Genomic DNA, 23,146 nt, shown 5'->3' on the forward strand with positions numbered 1-23,146 from the left:
AGTTCACAATGCACACACAAACATTACTCCAGTGATTGATTTAATCTACCTTTTCCGTATATCACCATTACACCAAAACTACGTATACACGACTTTAACGTCAACTATTGTTTTCAGAATTTAACCCAAATTAAACTTACATGTAGCTGACGACAAAGTTATTATTTCAGGACAAAAATGGACTTGCCACACACTTCACCAACAGAGGTTTAGATAGAAAAATAGTACAAGTACACACTATGGTCTTCGGTTTCGGTTTGTACATTACCAGAATATGCATATGAAAATAGAATTGCCAACTGAAACCCCAGACACTGACGTGATGTACAAACTGTATTTGACTGACAAACACCACAAGTCCTTCTTTCATGAAGTGGACCTTTGTAAAAGTGCATAGAGGAAACTGCACCAATGTTTCTGCTACAGTGTTCACCACCGAGACCTCAATTATTACTTCACGGCAAAATGCTTCACCATAATGGGTTAAGACCAAAAAAGAAAAACTCTTGAATAGTAATCCATGCAAAAAAGCTACTTCACTCAAATTTGAAAACCTTTCAAACGTTTCCATTAAACCTCCCCATAAAGTAAAAAAAAGGTGAAATTAGGCTTTTTAAAATTAAAGTGAAAAATGCAACATAGGATTCTTACAAGAATCAGGAGAAATGGATAAACACTATTTCAGGAGCATTCACACAATGAATCAATGCCATAATGTTCCGATATACAAACGCACATACATGTATAATGCAACAAGAAAATCCTGTGCCCCAAATGTTTGGTGGAGTATAACACCTGATATTTGGGCACAAATTCCGACATCCACAACTTTAATCACAATAGATTTTACTTTTTTTTTCTCCAGGTAGATACTCTTTAATGTACATTATCATTTTTTTTTAATATGTTGGAAGCACACACCCCTCCACATACATACACAAGTAACAACTCCTTTAAAATTCATTTGCCCAAAAAATGGCCTAATTTAAAAGGTGTTTTTTTTATCTTGTACAAGTTCTCTTACAAAACAGTTAAAGTTAACCAATCTATTTCTTACAATTACAGGAAAAAAAATTCCATTTTAACTTTAGAATCAGTTATACTTAAAATACATTAGTTCGTTTCCACAAACAGTATGATGCTTAAAGTTCTATGCACACCTGCCTGGGGGTGCTGGCATTCAATAGTAAGGTCTGAGGGGCCAGTCCTGGGAGTTTTTCCCATCTAAGCTGTGTTCGTCACTTCGGATGACAGTTTATGAATTTAGCACACCTGAGTTTAAGCTAAGCACAGTTTCATTTCTCAACCATGAGGCAGTTTCGGAAACCTCTATTAAGCTGACACAAGGCAAATGTTTGGTACATGAGTTTCCGACGGGTGTCACATGGACAGATGTAAACTCAAGCATTGTCAAGAGGCAAAAGTTTACATAGAGCCCTGGTGAAAGGTAACCCCCGTGCCGCGCGAGGGGTTTAAAGGTCACTGCAAAAACTGAGATGAAAACCAAAATGGAGACGAAGCCTGGATGCAATGGAAAAATCCTCCTTTGGCTCTTGTTGCCTCAGCAATGCATCCAATAGGATGAGCATGGAACGAGTACAAAAGAGAAAAGACTCCCTTAGCAATGTTCCTTGCCGAAGTGTGGCGGAGACGGTCTCAGGACCCACAAGATTCAACCACCTAATCTGATCTTCAACGCTACCGCCACACTGCCCCAAATCTACTTTGAGCTCTTTCAGTCAGCTGTGGACCCCTACACTCAGGTCCTCCGAAACAGACTTAATGACGTCACACGTTGGTCGCTGCAATGTCCTGCGTTCGCTTGCAAACAGATTGCTAGGCTATATACGTCCTAGACTTTTCACAGCACTGAGCCAGGGAGATGCTACCTGTTGACATCCCTGTCCCAACCTACGGTAACTCTGAACATGGAATGCTGCAAACACAGTGCAATGTCATTCTGTCCCAAGTCAACTGTGTATCTCCTGAGCTGAAAATTGTGGCAAAAACATTTAAAATGCTTCAGTACGCACATGAAAGCCCCAATCCCAAAACCTTTTTTGTTAAAAGGTCAATCAATAATGGTGCTCTACCTAATAGAAAATCACACTACTCTTTCCATTGAGAACAAAATATATACAATTTCAAAATATGTAAAAATTAATTGCTAATATACCAAATTTCATTAAGTAATAAAGAAATGAAAGGTTGACGTAATCAACCTTTGCTTCCACGTGATTAGTTAAAGTTGACCCCTGGTGGCGTACAGCAGGAACCCTTAGACATTTTCAAGATGTATTTTTGCGTTGGGGAGATGTTAATTTATACAACGGGTTTTGCCCTTACCCAACATATATTGATAAACACTGTATGCTCAGTGATTGTCCGAGAACTTGTGAAAAATTCACAAGCTTACTCAGGTGGGACTCGAACCCACTACCTCCTGCTTACTAGTGCAGACGTCTTAACCACTCAACCACCGAGCTTGCCGGGGTCGGCTGGCCGGTCTGAGTTATATAAACCCTTAGACATGTTACAACCTTTAGGGGAAAAAAATCCAACAATTTTAGAATTTCTAATTTTTTTCCGTTTGTTTACTTCATAAAAATATCACCTCAGAAAAAGGTCTTTGTAAAATATTTGCTAGCATGTAATTTATAAAAACTGAAAACTTACCTGACCTGAAAGAGAAATATCCTGCCAAAATTTTACTTCTCACTTCCAAAAATCTAAATAAATTCAGGCTCTACTAACCCCAACAGTCTTCAATCTTTCATTTGAAAGAGGAGTGAAAACTTCTGGGTGAAAAAAAAACTTTTCATTAAAACTGTACGGTTAGCCCTCACCAGCATGGATACCTGAAGTACATGTAAATATTTCCCTCAAACCCAAGAATGAACGTTTCACATTTCTGACTGATATAGGGCATTTTAGCTTTATCACCTGAAAAATACCAATGCATACAATTTTTTATGAAAAACCTTAGGGAGTTAAAAAAAAAGAAAAGCCTTTCCCCCAAATGCAAGCACGTCTCGCTTGCCAACACTGTACATGAAAATGTTACTGAATAATAAATTGTACAAGGTGACTGCTGACAAGTCCTTGATGAATCTTTACTTCAATTTGAGCGTGTAAACCACGGTGCGACTCCCAAAGGTGTAAAAACCAACTGTTGAATGACGTGTTGAATCTGAGAAGTGAGTCTTAAAGCCTATCAAGCTCTTATCAACAGCATTCCTAACAATACAAGCAAAAATTTACACACTGGAATTGTTAGACTTTGAAACAAGCATTACCACTTCATTCTGGGTGGAGTGACCGGTAGCAGCAAGCGTCACCTGCCGCCGGGCACTTTTTCATTTTTTTCCAATGTTCCAAAATTCTTTAAAAATTATTATCTTCATTTGCTGGACGCGTACATCCAAACGAGTGACTGTCTTCTGGCCATCTGACGGGCAACCTCCACTGACGCATGAGTGTTGCAGCCACACCTGCCACCCATTAAAGAGCCCCCATTGTGCGGTGTCGCATAATTTCCTCTTTGTTCCAGGAATTGGCCCAGTGCATTGCTATGCTGGATGGCAGTGTTGCTATGTAGAGCGATTGACGATAAAGTAGCGCATTGGCCGTGAGGGTGAACCAGGCCATTCATCAGGCACACCGGCTCAATGAATGCTGTGCAGCAGTATTGTCGGTGCCGATGCGGCCAGATTCCACAAGCGTGCAGCTGTATTGTATAGCTCATCACTGGAGCGCTTTTGTCCTCGCTGATAATCCGCTGCGCTGGCAACGACAAATAATAGTACTGTTTCAAAAGAATGACGGACTACCTCCAATAATGCCATCACTCAGCGCTGACAGCACATGAACCTTGATTGGCAAGCTCTGTCTTTTGGGAAAGAAAGTTCCGACTTCGAGCACCCCAGCCATGAAACACCCTGGCAGCGAGTGGTTAACAAATGTCCAGAAACTACAACTTAAAACATATACATCCTGATTTTCGTAGATACATGTAAAGAGGAAGTCTGAAAAATATAAATTTCTCACATAAGTGCAAAAAAAACCCCAAATTATAACAATTTGTTCATAAATAGCATCCACAAATTCTTGGTAAAGAAAAGTAGCCGATGCCCACAACACAGCACGTAATGCACTCAATGTGCAAAACCATGCCTTCAGTACAACAAAGAAGCCACAAAAAGATGTAAAAAATGACTCTGTACATTCAGTTATCTTCATTTCTCTGAACGTGTAAGATGAACCTTTTTCTGTCAGTTCTAAAGATGCAAGCTCACCTCCACCAGTTTCATAGAAATACTGACACAGCACAAACGAATGCTGGGATTCTGGGGAATGAATAATGTACACAGTAACTCTCTCGAACAAATAGAAGCCTTTACAACTGTTTCTTGTACAGATAGTTAGTCCAGAAATTTGCTCCTGATTCATCGTTTTCAGGAATGCCTGGTTTTACACTAGCAATATTTCTACGTCTAAGACAGATGGTACGAGGCACAAAGATATGAATGAGGATAGGTGTGTTGGTTTAAAGATTAAGGTTTACACTTAATAAACTATAAACTTGAAGTTTATAGTATGTTCTACTACCAGGAAGCTCAAGGTGATTCATCCCTGACCTCCAGGACCTTTGTATTAAAGACCAAGGGGACAGTGGTTGCCCCGGAGCTGCAGACATTTCCTAGCAAACTTTGGCCTCCGTTTCCTGCTCCTCCTCCTTGATGTCTCTCATGTTCACCCCCTTCTGGATGATCTCTCCGAAACCCTCCTGGTGGCTGAAGGCATAGCCGGAGCGGGTGCTGGCCGGGCGCCGCAGACTGCTGCCGCCATGCTGCAGGCCCGCTGAGGACCGCATGCTGTCCCTGACCGAGCCCCGGGTTCGGAACCCCCGCAGCGCCAGCGACTTCTTGCGGGCCTTCTTGAGCTCCTGCTGTTCCCGGCGCTGCTCCAGCCGCACCTTGTCAACCAGCATGGGCTGGACGTCGGCCTGCACTGCCCGCTTGCCCATCAGCGGCAGCAGCAGGATGGTGCAGACCAGGATGAGGGAGAAGTAGAAGGACGGCAGGCGGAACATCATCACTGGCACCCCTACGTAGGTGAAGACGGCACTGAAGGTGGCATAGAAAGGGAGGCTGTAGAACATGAAGATGAAGATCAGGTAGAAGACGATGCTGCCCCAGATGACAATATGGGTGATGATGTTCCAGTAGGCTGTGTCTAGAGCAATCTGTGACAAGAAACGGGGGGGAGGGAAAAGTAACAAAACATGTTCAGCCCAGTGCAGCATGTGCACGTCACACATTTCTTGGTACCTGAAGTGAAGATAAGACTCCTGTGCACAGCGCATGGTCATCTCGACGGGCTTCTAGCATGGAGACCTAGACACCTCAACTAGTAACCATGCTGACTGACACTGGACACAGTCTTTGGAAATTCTTATTACACCAGGGCACCCAGCACCATTTTTTTTCCTTCCCCTGATACACAAACACGAGTCAAAATTGTCCCTAGTTGTGACACTAACTTCATGCACTGCCTGGTGAACTCTCCGACAAAAAGTTAGCTACACCTGTACTCCTATCAAGGTGCCATTCCTCATGAAAACAAAAGGCCTAGGAGTCAATTTCACAGAACTACTCGGTAGTCATTAGGATAGGAAGTCGCTAGGCGAGGAAAATGATTGCTTAGCAAAAACAGGTTACCACAAAGATGTCATACAATGTATATCTCATTTAACCAATTCTCAGCTTCTTTTTGCTTGGTGCATGATTCTGCTCTGAAATATCTGCTCAGGTCTCTGAAATGAGGACGAGGCTATAAGGGCTGCAGTCAAGACGGTCCAAAGTCCCTCCACAAGTCCTTTCACATGCTCAGTCACAAGTCCTTTCCCAAGTCCAATTGGAAGACCAGTAACAAGATGACCAACGACAAAAGCAAACTGCTTTTGTCACAGTTCACTTGAATAGCCTTTGACTTGGCTAGAGACTGCGTGGCTTGTGATGGATTTACAGGGACTTCCAAAAACTTGGGACGGACAGACCCCCACTACAGTCAAAGGGCCATGCAGTCCAATCGCAGGTATTCAGAATATCCTAAAGAGGTCTCAGCTCCTCATCATTATACCAACATTAAAACATCGAGTCACCCTGGAATCACTGAACTCACAAGTTGGAATCTAACACCTGCTTAACACTACACAAACCAGCAGAAAAAGCTAATAAGTACAAGAAGTTATGCAAGAAGGTCTGTTACCAACCTTTAAGTTGACCACAACGACCACCATGGTCGCTATAATGCAACCGAACAGAGCCTGGGAATGTGCCGGTATAGCGTCTGGAAACAGGTCACCGTTCAAGGCACCTGGAGTAGACAAAGCATTTGTAACAATTGTGAAAGCAGTAACTGACTTGCATGGAGTATCCAATATGTGAACAGCGACACACACACCCCCACACCCCCCTTCCTTCTGGAGTACAGAGAACACAATAAAAAACTGTTACAGTTCTAGAGAAAGGAAACAAATCTCGGAAGAATATTCGGGCTAAAACCCACAGCATTAGGTAGGGGCTGAAACCCAACGCTCACGTGGACTGCACCAGATTCAAAGCCGAGCTGCAGGACGAAAGACAAGGAACGAACCACAATGACAACCTGAATCCCCAACGATACCGTCAAAGTGGAGTCAGAGAGAGAGGGGGTCTGACGGATTGGGCGTGGGGGCGTTCTTTCAATTACCGTAGGTGATGAAGAAGAGGACCAGCGAGGTGACGGTGCCCTGCAGCAGACTCTTGGCGAAGACCACGTAGTTGAAGAACAGGCTCTTCTGTCCTGGCTTGTACAGCTCCGGGTATTCGATGCTCTTCTTGTCGCTGACATCCTGAGAGACAAATCGGCCAAGAAGACACTTTCAACTTATCCAAATTTTCCTTTGGAGTTAAAGGATGCGGAGGGCGAGGTAATGGATCGGTGTCAGAGAAATGTTTAGTATGGTTGCACTATACCTGGTCAAATATGCCCAGGGCTATCACAGGCAATGAGGTGAAGATGATGTTGTACGCACTGATGTACCATTCATCATATAGAGTCTGCAAGAAGAACAAGAGACATGGGGTAAAAAACACTTGATCGTGGCTTTCACGTACACGTTCCTGCTCACTGCCCTCCGGAACAAAGAGACAACATTTCACTGGAATTTCTTCAAGTTGTGTCAATTTCGACCCTAACCACGCCGAACCCAAAAGGATCCAACTGCTCTTGCTCTTGTACGCTGGGTCTCGGCATGATTCACACATTATAGCTGCTGGAGGTCATTGGGGTCAGAGGATGGCAACACTATCGGGGTAGGGGGTTAGGATTAAAACAGTTCTGGAATTGAGGAAAAAAATTCCCAAATTTTTGAAATATTAGGTCTTTAAAAAAATCCTCAGCCACAAACAGTTGTCCCCTCAAAGCCCCTTCCAAGTCTATCTGCACACTTGGATGCAGATTTGTCAGAAGACATCAACTCTGAAAATGCAGCAAGAGATGCCAACGGATCGATTCTCCTTTCAAAGCCCGGAGATCCCCGTTTCATGCAATGAAATCTGACGCAGACTCACCATGGCAGAAAACCCGCAGAAGAAGGCAAACCAGAAGTGGCCCACCGTCTGGGCAAAGTTCTTGTAGAAGAAGTAGGAGAGGAACTTGCTCATTCGGTAGTAGGACCAGCGGCCATGTACCAAAAGCAGCCGCTCCAGGTACGTGCGTGGTCGTTAAGGAGTCAATCTTCATATCAAGAGAAAACTTACTCATCCCAATACTTCATCGCTGATTTCAAAGTAATGCCTTTCAAGAAGCCCAGCGCTTGAAAAACAAATCCCTTGGGCAAATGCCCAAGCAAAGCATATTTGCACAGGCCAACCTGTGGACTAGGTTTCCAGTTGCTGCTTGGCTTTATGTTTTACTCTTTCCCTGGAAATCGGTCTTGAGTTTTTCTTCCACTTCTAAAACTGAAAATTTCTTGTTTGCATTTTCCATCTTGGCTTCTTCAGGCTACAAAGGGTACAGTGCCATGGCACTTGAAAAAGAATTAAAGTTTCATCCCCCAAAGTAAACCACAGTGTATCAGACACCTGGGTTATTAGGCAAATGTCTCGTAGCAAAAGACCAACACATACATGCACAGACAAGCAAAAAGCTCATAAGAATTCATGAGAAAATGGATATCTGAACTGAGCAAAGCTGAAGTCACTGGAAAGCACAGCTTGCATCCCTTCCTGGCCGCTGATGCCAACTCCAATGTGTGCAGCTGGAAGGAAAACAGATATACATATAAAACAAAATCAAAATAAATCACAGAAGGGCGTGTCAAAGATAAGAATACAACAATCATTAAAAGACATTGAATTCAACAGACATTCAAACTTCAAACTTGATTTCAAAACCTGATCCCACATCAAGTAACTGTTTCCTGATTCATTTCAACTGGAAATAGCACACAGCTGCCTCTCCACCACAGCATGCATAAAATCTACTTCCCGCTACAAGAAATACTTATCAAAGGCTGCACATCCGATTCCACAAAAATTAATTACCCCTATAGAGTACCGGAGTGTGACGTCACTGTGAACCAGAAAGTGCAGTGCAAACGAATGGAGTACGTGCGCATGTTGGTTCACACGCTAGTTCTCGCGCTTATGCCTTTTACCCACTAATTTTGCCCATGACGTATTCACTTCGGTACTCTATACTCCCAAAACCTGAGAGAAAAAACAACTTGGTGGTTTGGGATAATTCTGATGGACTACGACAGGTCTGGTCCACAATTTTTTTTTCTAATTTTTAAATTGTTGTCTTGATGGTATTTATATCTTGAGGGAGTGAGGTTTGCAGAATATGACATTGGTTTCCAACGACGGATTTCTTTTTTTTTTTCAAACAACATTCGGCAAGGTTTCCAACACAAATACAGAGACGTTGTGGGGCTTACTTTTGATCATACTGACGTCATTGGCTCCATCTCCAATGGCCAGTGTGACTGCCTTCTTGTACCGCTTGACCAAGTCAACCACCTGGGCCTTCTGCAACGGAGTGACGCGGCAGCAGATGACCGTCTTGCAGTAGCAGGCAGCCTCAAGGAATACCTGTTCAATATCTTTGCTGCCCAGCGCAAATGCCTTAGAGGGGAGTAGAAAAATATGGACTGCAGATTGCCTCTAAAGCGAAAGATGCTGAAGACCAGGCACAACACGAAACTCAAAGGTTCCTAAAGATCACTGCAATTGTTTTCTTTGTAGGGTTCCAAAGCACCACACTAGATCTATCTGAGTAAAACGATTGCGGTTACACCATGGACCAGTCTCTTTCTTGAGTATGTGTGGTTAACCATGGTTGATCCATGGCGTAACTGCAATCGTTTTACTCATGTAGTTCTTTCACCATGAAAACCTTCAAATCTTAACACTAGATCTAAAAACAATTTGGATAATCCTAACTTCTTTTTTAAAGATGGAGAGAAAAGAGTTAAGACAGGATAATTCGCTGAGCCAAATTTTAAACAGTATGCTTGAAAAGTGTATAGAACAGAAGAAAGCTTCACATTTAGTCCAAAAGTGCAGGTAAAATGAATTAGCAACAATCTGTGGAAGAACTTAGCTTAATGACAAGAAATTGACAGCGTCATGTTTAACAGCACTGTCCACATTATTACACGACAACCAGCGTGTGAATTTTTCAATGCTAAGCTGAATATCCTCAGTTGATGCCTTAATGGGGGAAACATTCTAGAGGTTTTTTTAATAACACAAGCCGAGAGATACAAAGATAAGTACAAGTTGAAGTGTACAGCCATATAATTCTAAAAATCTACTGACTTCAATGGTAGTAACTAAGGATCTTGGGGATGAATAGACAAGACTTTGAACTTCAAACCTAACTAGTCTAGTTTGTGAACATTGAACGCTTAGTTCTGCAGTATTTTTGTTCTGAAACTGGGGCCACACAGGGCTTGGGAGTCTTCTTGAAAATGCTCACTAAAATGTCAGGGGTGATCATTACAAACTATAAAGCAAGTGAAGATCAACAAATCAAAAAACAACAAGTGCTTTAAAAGCCAACCAGATCTGAAAAAGGGGGTTTACATAACTGGGATTTGACAAATATGACCAGGGCGCCAGATCGCATGCAAACATTTGTGTAGGGTGCTCACTGCCCTGGAAACCTTAAAAAAACAGGACTCTCCTCAAATCCAGTAATTATGAGAGGAATTGTCATCGTGAAAAGCCAAGCGCTACAAGTTCTGATGTCGCTGGTTCAAACCGTACCAGGGCAGCTCCGGTGATGACTAAGGCAAAGCTGTAGACGTCGTTCAGTTCATCCTCGTCTTTGCTGTGGTAGGATATGTCATCCCCGTCCCCAGCGGCATCCTGGAGTTCCTGCTTGTCCTTGATACCCATCACATCTCGGATCTTCTCCAGGCAATTCTTAATCTACAGGTACAGAAAATGAAAGCATCTTGACATGAAAGAGCAACACTTCCGCTCTAAGTTCATACAAAAAATTTAAAACCCCATGGATTAAGTTTACAATTACTCTAATTCTCCCAAATCTGTCAAAATCTATCAGAAGGTTTGGATAACTCTAAAGGGTGGAGAAAGGTAAAGACCAACTGATCGTACTCTGCAAAGCACCCTTGAATTTTAAAGTGCAAGAATGTTCTGTTTGTATGGTGGTGTTTTGAGGAATCAGGAGGGCTTCAAGCAGAAATGCCTTCAATTGAGCCAGTCCGGTAATGGATATTAAAGAGCAAGGTCATTCAAGAACAAAGCACATGACATCATTCCAGTCTGAAAGTGGTCAGTGCATGGCTCGGCATATGACCCCCCCTCTGATAGGTCCAACCTCGTGTGCGTATTGATGGCCATGTTTGAGTGTGTTACTCACGCTAACACTGGTGACACACACGAGAGCGATGGGCAGGATACAGCCTATGGGTGAGTAGGAGCATATGTACATGAACTCTCATTCTGTGGTTACATCAAGACAACAGGAAGGTCGGCATTTATCCAGTTCTTTCCATTTGCACAACATTTTCCTTCATCCCTCAAGTATCAAGACTGCCTTTTAGTGTTCTTAAATGCTCTACGACATGCTTTATTTTGAGCATATGTTGTTGAAATACTGACCTGGTTCATCATGTATGATCAGGCTATTGAAAGAAGTCTTCCCTACCTATTAACCCTAACAGTCCCTGTATCCTCCAATTTCAACTTAATTTGTAGCATGTGTCTCAGCTGGTGAGCTCTGATCTTCCAGAAAATACTGGGGAAGGGCTGCGAGACGGTAAGACAATGTGAGACACTGCATTACAAGTTTCAATCTCTTCCTAGTGGTTTGCTTTTCACCTCTTGCTCGGCCAAGTCTTTCTCGGTGGCGTTGACAATGAACATTTCATTCATTTCATCGGTCAGCAGCTTGCAGGAATAGCCGATGTTGATGGCCGTCTCTTGCTTGTCGCCTGTCAGCACCCACAACTTGATGTTAGCCTGAACAAAAGACCAAAACAAAGACCAGATGAAATTCCCTCAAAACTAATTTTTTGAAAAATCATATTTGTTGAAAGCACTGTGTGCTGCTGCCTACTGTTTAGTGAAACTATGGAGATATCAAAGTGGGGGCATGTTTTTCATCATGATGAGTACATTTGTAAATAAACTTGCATTGTCCATCTAGTCTCAGGTTTGAAACTGTGGTACACTTTTTAATGATGTTCACCAAGAACCTACAAAAATAGAGAAAAATAGAGAAAATGGCAAATATACCTCTGAACTGACTGAAAATAATAGAGCATCTTTCCAGTTTCATTTCTTTTAGACAGGCATGCAACTTGGATTTTGAAAAAACGAGGAAATTCCAATCTTCACAACACTCTCACAGTGTTTTTCAATTTTCAATGGCATGAGTGTGAAGTGAAAAACGAGGAAATCAGCTGATCCCAGGAAAAGTTGCATGCTTGTCTCTATTTGATAATATCCACATTACTTCTTGCCATGTTTAGAAGCAGCTATTTCACTGTCAATTAAGAAACTTGACAATTTTAGAGACTGGCATAAAACCACTGCAAGGCCTCCCTCCTTGAGCCCTCTATCAAACGTCAAATGTCTCTAAGCTGTAGGTGCAGTTAAAGGTTGGCCTTTCTTCACCTTATGGAGGTTCTCAATGGCAGTGGGCACTCCGTCTTGCAGCTTGTCTTCAATGGCCGTGGCTCCCAACAAGGTCAAGTTGGTCTCTATTTCCTCATACAGTTCATCTAACTTGGCTTCGCGGTCATCCAATGAGGTGCTGCAAACGGCACAGCATGAATATGTATGAGAAACAAGCTCACCAATAAGGCACCACAAGGATACTGCATGCATATTCAGGAGCAGTAGTCAACCGGATGACTAGTGTGACGATTTGTTCCAAATCAATCCTTGAACTGGCCATTAGTTGAAAAATTAGGACTATGCAGTGATTTCATCTTTGACAGAATTGAAAAAGGACTATAACAATTTAAAAAAAACCAAAAAAGTACTCATTCTTCTGGGTCCTTAAAAGCAGTTTCTATGGTCACCTGCACACTGCCAGAAAATAAGATGTTTTGTCCAGCTGTGCATTCCACAGGAGTTAAATTTCCTAAATGTCAGTATGTGAATCTCTTGACTATCTAACTGCAAGTCACGCACTTCAACAACTCTATTAGAGCCAATGATATTTCGCGGTGGCAGAAAACGGATGGAATTTGCGGAATCAACACTTTGAAATGGAATCCACTGCTTGAAACGGAATTTGCAAAATTCCCCAGTAAGCACGGCTTAAAAAGTAAAGAAAATTTTCCACACAGTACTAAAAATAAAGGCCTACCCGACTCTTATAAAATGCTTGTATTAAATGAACGACTTATGCTGGAAACATGCTAAATTGCATCCCTCCAGCATAATTATGGCTAGGTCGGCCAATGCCAATACTTGAAATACATGTGTACGTACATGAACACGCTATAGCGTGCGTGAGCCCCACACGTGATGCGGTGGGCGGCACAGCATGGTCAGCAGTGGTGCGGTGCACACAGCCGCTCACATGTGCACCACACTAGCAATGAAATCAAGGCGCAAACAGGTTCATACTCACACGTATGCTTATTGCACATACATGTACATGGGGAATTCAGTCTGTGAGTGGGCATAAATGCCTTGAGACGAGGCTAGTACTGCGATCAAACGATCAAACCATGGCAGCAAAATGGAAGACAAATTACATTTTTCTTGAATTAAATGAAACCTAGTGAACTTGGTGTACCATAGTTGAATAGGCCCTTGGAAGTATTCGATGAAGAGCAAAGGTTTCACTCACGAACATGCATTTTAAGGCCCAGATTTGATGTTAACTTTCCGAATTTTGACACACCACTGTCAAATAAAAATGGCGGTTCGTTGTCCAACGGCTGTTGCATGCAGGACCAACTCTATGACTGCACTGTACATGTATTAAATGTAATTTGATTTTGCACACGAGGAGTGATATATGAATTGTCCGTTGATTAACTGTAGTAAGTTTATGATGATCTTGCTGGTGAGAAATCGAGGGGATGGGGTGTAATTATTGAGTAGATTTTCTTTTAAGTTTCAACACAGAAAATTGGTAAAAAATGTTGATAATATTGCAGAGTATTTCCAAACAGGGTATTTGTTTCTTTTCTTTTTTTGGGAAGGGGAGTAAGGTTGGGCAAACGGTTTGCATGCACAGTTTGTAACTTGATCTCCTTTTTATGCTTACTAAGGTATGAAACGGAATTTGATTTCTGAAGCGAAATTCAGGATTTTGCAAAACGGAAACGGAAAATCATTGGCTGTACTCTATTGCTTGTACTCACGCAGCAGCATGATGCTTTCTCTTCCATTCCTGGTAGTACGCTTCGTCGACATCTTTCATGGCCAGGCAGAGTGTCCTCAGACCTTCCCCAGCAAAGTCCTGCAGTGTTAGAGGACATTAAAAGCCCAAGTCCCAATGATTAATGCATGAAATGATTCTCTGTGGAAAGGAATGGTCTAAAACTACATGTACTCTTTGGTCAACATTATTGTGCACTTGAATAGGAACTGATGAGGCCAAAACAGTTTGTCCCAACATGGTTACACGCTCGAGAGAAAAACAGTACATATAAAACCAAAACTAAAGCTTAAAATGATAATAATACTAAACTGTATCACTTCCTATAATGAGAAGTAAAAATACAAAGGTCTGTGTAAATCAAGGCAAGATGCATGCGGGACAAAAACTATTACTTCATACATACACTGGCTGAGTAGAAGAGGAAAAAGAAGTACAAGAGAAAAATCCGAACAAAAACAATGGCTTTTCACAGCTATACTATTGAAAATGACTTCTTTGCTCACCCGCAAGTGCTGGTTGGTGATGTCCACCAGCTGCTCGTTGCCTTCTCCAAGCCGCGCCAGGATGACGTTATCCGCCCCTTTGCAGTAAAGGCGGATCTTGCGACCCTGCCGGACCACCACTGACATTCGCTTCCGGACATTGTTGAAGTCCAGAATGTGCAGCAGCTCGTACTTGTCCACCTCGCCTTGTACCTCAAGCGTGATGGTGGTGGGTGTCCTCGACTGTTGATTAAAAAAAAAAATAGTGCTACAGAGAGTGACCTTTCTAACTTGTGACTCCAACTATGACTTTGAATTTGACTTTAGGTAAACTTGGCCTACCAGGCCACACAATAGAGCTACGGTAAAGAGATCTGACTTACCACTTGACACAGGCAGCATAAATTGATTCTGAATAATTGTGATCAACTAACTAAAATGAGTCACCAGAGCCAAAGCCTCTTTCAAGTAAAAAGGCCTTTAAAAAATCTTGAATGATGCAAATAAACATTTTTTTCACTCGTCTAATGTCCATTTAATACATCAGATCAAAAAGCTAAGTTTACTCTTCCTAAAACAAAATAAATGGCAACATGGTCCTGGGCTCGTTTCGCGAGATCTGGTGCATTTGTGACTCACTCTTACAAAGGCAATGCCAAATACATATGAGCTCTCCAATAAGTTGTTTTCATGGTGGTTTGTTATTTCCATACAACCAGTTTTCAGATATCTCCACTTTGCAGTTGACGTGATAAATTCTTTTTAAAAATCCAGCAATAATTATTACCTTGAAGACAAATCCAAAGTTTCTTGCAGCAGATACCAGAGCAGCTTCGTCGGGAGACTGGGCCTGGTACTGCAGCTTGCCTGCAGGGCCATCAATAAATGCAATGTCTACGATGCTTCCATCTCACACTTTTACCCAAATCCGAAACAGCAAAGCCCAGGATTTGAAATAGGTAAAATAATCTGCCCCTTTCAATTCTTAGGCTAGAGAAACTATGTGAGACCATCATGAGAATTTTGTTTAATATCACAAAGATTCAGCTTTCATATAACTACACTCCAATTAAATTTGAGAAGTCATCAGACTACAAGAGTTCCCCTAGATGTTTCTTACCTTTTTCTGCTCTATCAAATATCATTCAATGCAACATTCTTCACCAACACACGTAAATATATTCAAATCTCCCTCAAGTGAATGAATTTACATGGGATAAAAGACGTGGAGGTGAACTCAAACATTTTGCAAAATGTTAGCAGCTCTGGAAAATGGATAAAAAATTCAGAAATGAGATGCGTTCCAATTCCGGGTTCCACGGTGCAAGATGGTCTTACCCTCAATGATCTCCGGCATGACAGTGTGGCACAGGGACAAGAGGCGGAAGAAGAGCCAGCAGTGCCGGTCCCCTTTATCGATGGCATTCGGAAGACTCTTGTCGTAGAACTTGAAGCTGGGCTCGTACATGTTGTTCTTGGAAAAATCAACCAAGGGGGTTTGCTGCAGGGGGAAGGAATGCAAAGGGTCAGAGGTTAATATGCAAAGGCCATCAATGTTAACTTACAGCCAGAGAATAAGTTAAGAGGTTATGTACATATAATAAATGGAAGTTCGATAAAGAAGAAGTCAGAGGTTATGTGGCGGTGGTCAAAGGTCAGGTAAGGGTAGGGAGTTGGGTACGTTTTACTTGAAGTAATTAACTTTAATTAATTAAACAATACAAAATGCATAGGGTACTAAAATCACAGGCCATTTATAATTCACAGGCAAGCTAGTGAATACAGCTACATCATGTAAGTATGACCATGTAATATGCCCCAAATGAAGTTCCATAAAATGATAGGTAACTCACGTCAGTGATCTCTATCACGTCACCATTTTCATCCTTCAGCTCTCCAAACTTCCTGCCAGCAATGGACGCCTTGTTGAAGGTCATGATGTTCTGTGGTTTGTAAGCGGGTAAAAACCACAGAGCAATCGAAAATTTGCACTTTTTTTGAGGAGCTTGATATCCATCCTAACACAACAAGCTGAACTGAAATTTACTACAGTGCTAAACAATGCAAACTTCGATCTTACTTAAAAACACAAACACAACATGATCACTGGGGCTGCCTACCTGAGTCAGGGTACCAGTCTTGTCCGAGAACACGTACTGTATTTGACCCAGCTCCTCATTTAGATTGGTAGACCTTGCCTTGGCCGGCGTGTCCTTGGGTGCATAGTACATAGCCTTGTCCCAGGAAATCCACAGACTCTGAAACATGCGAATCAACTCCACGCTGGGTAGCAGGAGGGAGAACAGAGAAAGGTCAAAAGGTCAAATACGTCCTGAATAATTATATTCTGGTTTCATCTGTTAAGGGAGGACATACAAACATTTAATGAAACAGTTTAAGTCTGTGATATTACAAATGATCCAATAATATACATGTACACATGTAATTCGCATCTTAGCTTCATAACCGTTGAAAATATTGAGAAAAAAAAATTTACAATGATTCTAAGACAATGATCATGGTAAAACATGCAGGTAGACAACATTTCTAACCTCCCCAAATTTGTGAACCCACACAAGAGCTGGTACCTTGCATTACAACTAATTCTATAATAACGGCCTTTCAATAAAGACTTACGTGACATATAGTGAGATGGGAACCAGTGTATTCAGCACAATGACATAGGAAAAGAACACCAGCGTTGCAATAATTGCTGGACTATCATATTCCCAAGGAAGGTACGCCTAAGGAAACAAAAACAGTAAGATAATATAGAGGGAACATCAAAGGTTGGAGGTACACCAGGCGGCGGCGGGCTGCGCTGCCCAGCTCTCATAATCTCCACCCGGCACTTGGGGCAATTTTGAGCCTGACCGCCCGGCACATATTTCATTCCCCGAGTTGGTAAAATTTCTAAAATATCTAAAAATGTCTCATGTACACGCATGTTCCCATCTTTAGCAATTTTTAAGATATTCCTGTGTTAAATTCCTTGTTTTAAACTGCAAAAACACCGAAATAAGCTTAAAATTACGCACCCCAAATTACCCCATATCCCAACACATGAGACCAGCTTCACTTGCAGTATGCCCTGAACTACACACATACGTACACATGCACGATGCATGTGATGTGTGTACATGTACAGATATGCACATACACAACAGCTCAGCTCCAGAGTGCACCGATACTTCAAGCATTGACAGCCCCACCGCACAAATAAATATTTATTTTGTAGTCGCATTCCAGCAGGAGTAGGTTTTTACGCAGATTTGACGCTTAGTATCAGCTGATTTTTGCTTTCTCGGACCTTGTATGCATGGTACACAATTCACATTGATGTCTGTGTATGAGGAAAACGATGGTAGTCATACTATGCGTGCGCGTGCTCAGTCATGTTTTAGCACCGACTGTCAAAATGTTGTTCATAATTGAACCTGCCTTCGCCCGGTGAAAGGTCATGAAACACCTTTTGTTTTTGAGAGCACAGTGTTTTGACAGCTAGACAGCATACGAAGATTAAGAAATCTAGAATTAAGGCGCAAAAAAGTTGGAACTTTTCTTTGGAAAACAAATTTCTCGGAAGCAGCAATTTCGAGAGGATAATGACGACGGGGATGCTACCCTCAGTATGGCCTCTGAAGCTGAACCTGTTGAAGCTAATCTTGATCGTAAAAATCAAATTCAAGCTCAGGATGTGACAAGAATAATTCCACATTTTACAAACACAAATTACGATTTGCAACATTCCTCAAAAACCTGATTTTCCCCCCTGAAAACCCCAGAATCTTGGAACTTTAGGGGGGCTCCGCCTCCTCTACCCCCACTGAGGCATTGCCCCTGGAGCACACTAGGAGCCCTAGAAGGGGCCCCTAAACCCCAGGCCGTAACCTACGAGAGCTCCTCTCACTGCGCTTTGCTAAAATGTTACCCGACACTAAATTTGGCCAGGTGACAACCCTGGGAACACCACAGCACTGTCTTACAAAACACTGTGCAGTAAATATTTCACTCCGCAACAAAATCAGCCAAAAGCAAATCTAATGCAATACAAATCTCACTTTGACTGACAACCTGATTCACTGAGTACATTCTGCTTGGAAAAGTTCTGTATTCCAGTTTTAATAACCAATCTAAACAACCGCAAGAATTGAGCTTACACCCAACAAATAGAGCTACATGGCTCTTTGCTAGGTTCCCCTGCCCTTCCAAACATAAGGTGGCCCACCCCACTCATTGTAGTGACCACTTCAGCTTTTTTGGGTCCAATATTGCCACCTCACACTAAAAAAATGTGGAAAAGCAAAGAAACCTTCAAAAAAAAAAATCCAAAAACATTGGTCAAAATTATTCCTGTTTCAGATTGTTCTCACTGGCAAAGAAGGATACGGAATGCAAGAGTAGTTTATCTAAGATGGAGCAGATTAAGAGTACATTTGTAAATGTACAATGTACTGTGTACTATGAGAAGGCCTGCTACCATGGTCAGCAACAAGTGCCATCGATGCAGGTACTTTGATTGTATCATAATTTGTTTTCACCACCTAATGCTCACTCTCCCCCCACCCCCGGGGGAAACCCTGGCTCATTAAATAGCAACTGATAATCCAGAAGTCACAGGCTCATCTCACGCTCTGGCAAAATCTGCAAGTTGAACCCAAAGCCTCATTACTGAATTTGTTGGACTCATCTCACGCTCTGGCAAAATCTGCAAGTTGAACCCAAAGCCTCATTACTGAATTTGTTGGGCTCATCTCACGCTCTGGCAAAATCTGCAAGTTGAACCCAAAGCCTTATTACTGAATTTGTTGGGCTCATCTCACGCTCTGGCAAAATCTGCAAGTTGAACCCAAAGCCTCATTACTGAATTTGTTGGACCATGTCACAAACACACTGTCTCACAACAAGCAATATGGGTAATTCCAGAAATTAGGGGTCCATGTTTTTTTTGTGTCTGACATGTGATTTTGTAAGTTCAGAACATTTTCTAATTTCCAAGAGAGATGAATTAATGCAAATTGCTTGCCAAACAAATTGTTATAGTTTAAATCAATTCCGGTGATATTTCCATGTCAAAAAACAAAGGGCAGATGTAACAGGGACACAAAAATGTCACACTTTTGGACCTCTAATTTCTAGAATTACCCATACGTATGCTGCGATATTCCAGATTTTCATGGGATGGAATTTAATTCAACTGAGAAGTTAAAGAATACTTGCAGGGTGCGACATTTATAAAACATACCTGAAATACATCGCCATAGTTGGCTTCCCAGACAGAGCAAGCGATGGAACAGATGAGACACAACACAAACAGAATCAAGAAAATCTGTCAAACAAAATAAAGCCCAAGAAACCAAGGCTGAGTTCGGGCGGCTTGTTCTCGTAGTTTATCAACAGATTCGATTTGTTGTTCAAGGGTCGGCTGCTCGATTGCCAGGAACGTACAACCGGTCATCGATCAGAGTCAGTGGCAAGCAACATGCAACGGCGGAGACCATGTACATTCTTCTAGAGATAATGTTTGGATAACTGGGATAAACTCTTTTCCATTTAAAAAGAAATATTCATTTCTGTGTTATGGAAAATTATCAATGTTAATTTGGCAAAACTTTCCATTGTCTCTGGCTTTGTAAGCCATCTCGCTAGTTTTTGCGGCTGTTCAAAAATCAAATCTCACTAGTTTTTCCGCACATTCCTGTGCAACCCCCACGAGGAGGTGGTGTGCGATCGTGTTCCGAGAACAGTGTTCTTGGGTCGTGTTCCCACCATTCGAGTGCAAGAATAAGAATCCTGTGTCAAGAACTCCACTCCAAACTCCACCCAAGGGTCAGGACTCAGAGATTTGGACAGGTTAAAAACCCCATTTGACAACAGCAATTTGTCTTGAAAAGAAAACTACCAAGAAAGACGGCCAAGGCCGGCGAGGACCAAACTGTTTAACTGGAAGAAAAAGCCATCACTTCTGCAACATTTCACTGTTGTACACTCATATCAAGTTTCAAGTCAACTCAAAAGCTGTTGAAATGAACTGTGGCAAAATATTCCTTCGTCACTGTTTATCTTGACAACTAACTGTAACTCGGTGAGTGAAAGGACTTGTGTGGGGACCTGTGACTGGTCTTGTGACTGGACTCATAAGAGGACTTTTATGGTCTTGTTACTGTCCTTGTGACTGGACCTATACAAGGACTGGTATGGTCTTGTCACTGGTCTTGTCAGCTGCTCTACTCACCACCAGCACCAGCTTGTTGACCATGCGGTCGATGCTGGTCCTCTTGAACTTAGACTTGCCACTGTTCTGCATCAGTTTGGTGTCGCGGCCGGCGAAGATGACGATGCCGTAGCACCACTTTGTGTTGCGCAGTCGGCAGCCTCGCAGCAGGATCTGGTCGTTAGACAGCGGGAAGCTGTCGCCTTCCCATGTCAGCGTCCCCTCAAAGCGATCCAGCTTGTTGTTGGGCGGTTCGCATTTCACTTCCGCTTTAGACAAAATGTAAGCATGATGTATGTTCTGTCAAATCGAGATGCTTCTGGTTGAAAACAGCTTTTAAAAGTTCTTCAAATTAAGATCTTTACCTGTATGCAAGTATGGTTCTGTTAGTGAAATTACTAAAAGTTTATGATGGGACAGGAGAACTCATTTTTGTATTTACTTCTTTTGCTCATTTTCCGTATCATTTCAGGCTCTATCCAGAAGTATTACTGGTCACTAGAATAAATCTTGCAAGAATGTGGATTATTTCTTTTGTTACTTGGTTTCTGCTTACCTTTGAAATTTTTGAATCTGTCTAGATCTTCACCCAACAAGGCTGTCTCAGGCAACGCTTGGCGCACCTTGAGATTTGTCTCCCTAGATAGATACACATAGTAAAAGCAATATGTTACCTGTAAGGTGTATTTTTGACACCATGGATACAACTTGACATTGTTAACTCTAGCCAACTGGAACTGTTCCTTCACTTCAGACAAAAACATATCTGACCCCAAGTGTTTAATGCCCATCAGTAACAGTACCTAACTGATTAAGAGCAACTCTTCTCTGCATGCTCTCCAAGCTGACTTTTTAAATTCTAGAAAACAAAATTCTCAAGCCACATGGGCCATATTTATCAAAATATCATACCACGGAAACGTAAATAAGGAGCTGAAAAATACGCAATTCAGGGGGGGACGGAAGGGGTCTGCGCATGATGTGCATAAAACGGCCTGTGTGCCTATTCCATTCATCAAAAGGGGTTGTTCATAAGGAACTGTATCATTTATTGCTTCAATCTCCAGTGTTTCTATTATTTACTAGGATTATTGGAGCACTCGATCTATTTTCAATACGTACACCAGCCCTTTGTTTCATGGAGATTCTAGAAAAGGATTCCCATGTTTGCTTCTCGATCCTGCCGTGAATCCTGCACGCTAACACGCTTATAATGCGCACGTTGCGCCGTGATCTCCTCAAATTAACACCCCTAAAATCCACGCATAACGATGATTCAATTTGTAAAATTCCCACCTTCAACACTGAGTTTTTTTCTGAAATGTACTATGTGTAAAGGCCTCACCTTCAGACTGTAGTCGTTTAAAGGAAATCCTTCCCTTCAACATGACCATTTTTCAGCACCGTTATAAAACTGAGTGACGCGTCCCATTCAAAGTTTGTCCATTGAGTTTGGTACGCGTACGCGTCAAAAATTCTGCACGCTCGATCAAAACTTACAGAGCGTGGAGATGTAGATGCACAACCAACCGATACCACAGAAATTCGGGCAAGAAAGTTGGAAAGGCAAGGTCAAAAAGGAATAGCAGGTAAACAAATTGAAACAAAATGTTTATCCTAAAGACAGGTTTCATCTCAAAAATTACCTTTTCTGACAAATGAAAGTCCTGCAGAAGAAAAATATTATACTACTGATTCAATACTTAGAGTCACACTTGAAATTATCAATTTTTGCCAGCTGTTCGTGGTTTCGAAGACTCATCGTGGTCCATCTTCACGCAGCTAAGAAACAAAGGATGTGCACGCCATCGCCACACAAGACTGAATGAGAAGAGTTTGAACATAGGGGGCGCTTGTCGCACAACACCCTTCTGTCCCCCCGATTCAGATGTAATGTGTGTAAAACAAAGCGTGTGAAAACCGGCCCTCGACTTGTTCTGTGGGATCTTTTAAAGAATTTAACAGTTATTACCGCCTAAAATGTTTCACGTCATTCCCAGTTGTTGGGGTATCCAAAACAGTCTCCTTTACTCACCCATCCAATTCTGCTGTCTCAATGTACACCAGGCTGTGCGGTTCACTGGACGATAACAGCAGCAGGTCAGCAGCAACAAATTCATTGTTCTCCATTCGGATGATGTCCCCGACCTGCACGTCCTGCCACCGAGTTGATGTAAGCCTGAAGGTCAAAGGTCAGGAGTGGGGACAGCAAGAATAGTCATTAAATACATGTTTTGGGCAACGGCCAAAATATCTACTTGGTTTTTTTGGTTTTTGTTTTTTTCTTTTCCACTTTTACCCATTGACATAACAGAGGATTGTTCTACATGTACATATACACACAATGTTGGGCCTTGTCTTGGGGCCAATTCCCTTCCAACCTGGCAGATAGTTAGATTACTACTTGCCAAATCCTTACATCATCATGATGACATCAAGAGTTGCATGATAGGCAAAGTTGAACATTTTGGCCGCCAATATCTCCGGAACTAAAGGTATGACCACAATGAAACATGGTATGGAC

General features: G+C 42.1%; 1 protein-coding gene across 1 annotated transcript in view; it reads right to left on the reverse strand.

Annotated features, from left to right (window-relative positions):
• Window positions 1-19: 19 nt before the first annotated feature.
• Window positions 20-23,146, reverse strand: part of LOC110987735 (phospholipid-transporting ATPase ID-like) — a 44,146-nt gene continuing 21,019 nt past the window's right edge. The window contains exons 8-28 of the mRNA XM_087136436.1: window positions 22,658-22,801; window positions 21,179-21,261; window positions 20,644-20,891; window positions 19,654-19,737; window positions 17,046-17,152; window positions 16,529-16,691; window positions 16,262-16,351; window positions 15,747-15,909; window positions 15,196-15,275; window positions 14,430-14,651; window positions 13,907-14,004; window positions 12,198-12,336; window positions 11,400-11,540; window positions 10,320-10,484; window positions 8,987-9,173; window positions 8,224-8,305; window positions 7,617-7,758; window positions 7,020-7,103; window positions 6,754-6,895; window positions 6,275-6,378; window positions 20-5,245 (exon numbers count right to left, since the gene is read on the reverse strand). Coding sequence (XP_086992562.1) covers window positions 4,700-5,245; window positions 6,275-6,378; window positions 6,754-6,895; window positions 7,020-7,103; window positions 7,617-7,758; window positions 8,224-8,305; window positions 8,987-9,173; window positions 10,320-10,484; window positions 11,400-11,540; window positions 12,198-12,336; window positions 13,907-14,004; window positions 14,430-14,651; window positions 15,196-15,275; window positions 15,747-15,909; window positions 16,262-16,351; window positions 16,529-16,691; window positions 17,046-17,152; window positions 19,654-19,737; window positions 20,644-20,891; window positions 21,179-21,261; window positions 22,658-22,801 — 3,214 coding nt within the window. The 3' untranslated portion in view covers window positions 20-4,699. The remainder of the gene's footprint in view (window positions 5,246-6,274; window positions 6,379-6,753; window positions 6,896-7,019; window positions 7,104-7,616; window positions 7,759-8,223; window positions 8,306-8,986; window positions 9,174-10,319; window positions 10,485-11,399; window positions 11,541-12,197; window positions 12,337-13,906; window positions 14,005-14,429; window positions 14,652-15,195; window positions 15,276-15,746; window positions 15,910-16,261; window positions 16,352-16,528; window positions 16,692-17,045; window positions 17,153-19,653; window positions 19,738-20,643; window positions 20,892-21,178; window positions 21,262-22,657; window positions 22,802-23,146) is intronic.

The sequence above is a fragment of the Acanthaster planci genome, linkage group LG05, assembly GCF_054643075.1.
Source record: "Acanthaster planci isolate LZ-2023a linkage group LG05, COTS_SCS, whole genome shotgun sequence".
Taxonomy (NCBI): domain Eukaryota; kingdom Metazoa; phylum Echinodermata; class Asteroidea; order Valvatida; family Acanthasteridae; genus Acanthaster; species Acanthaster planci.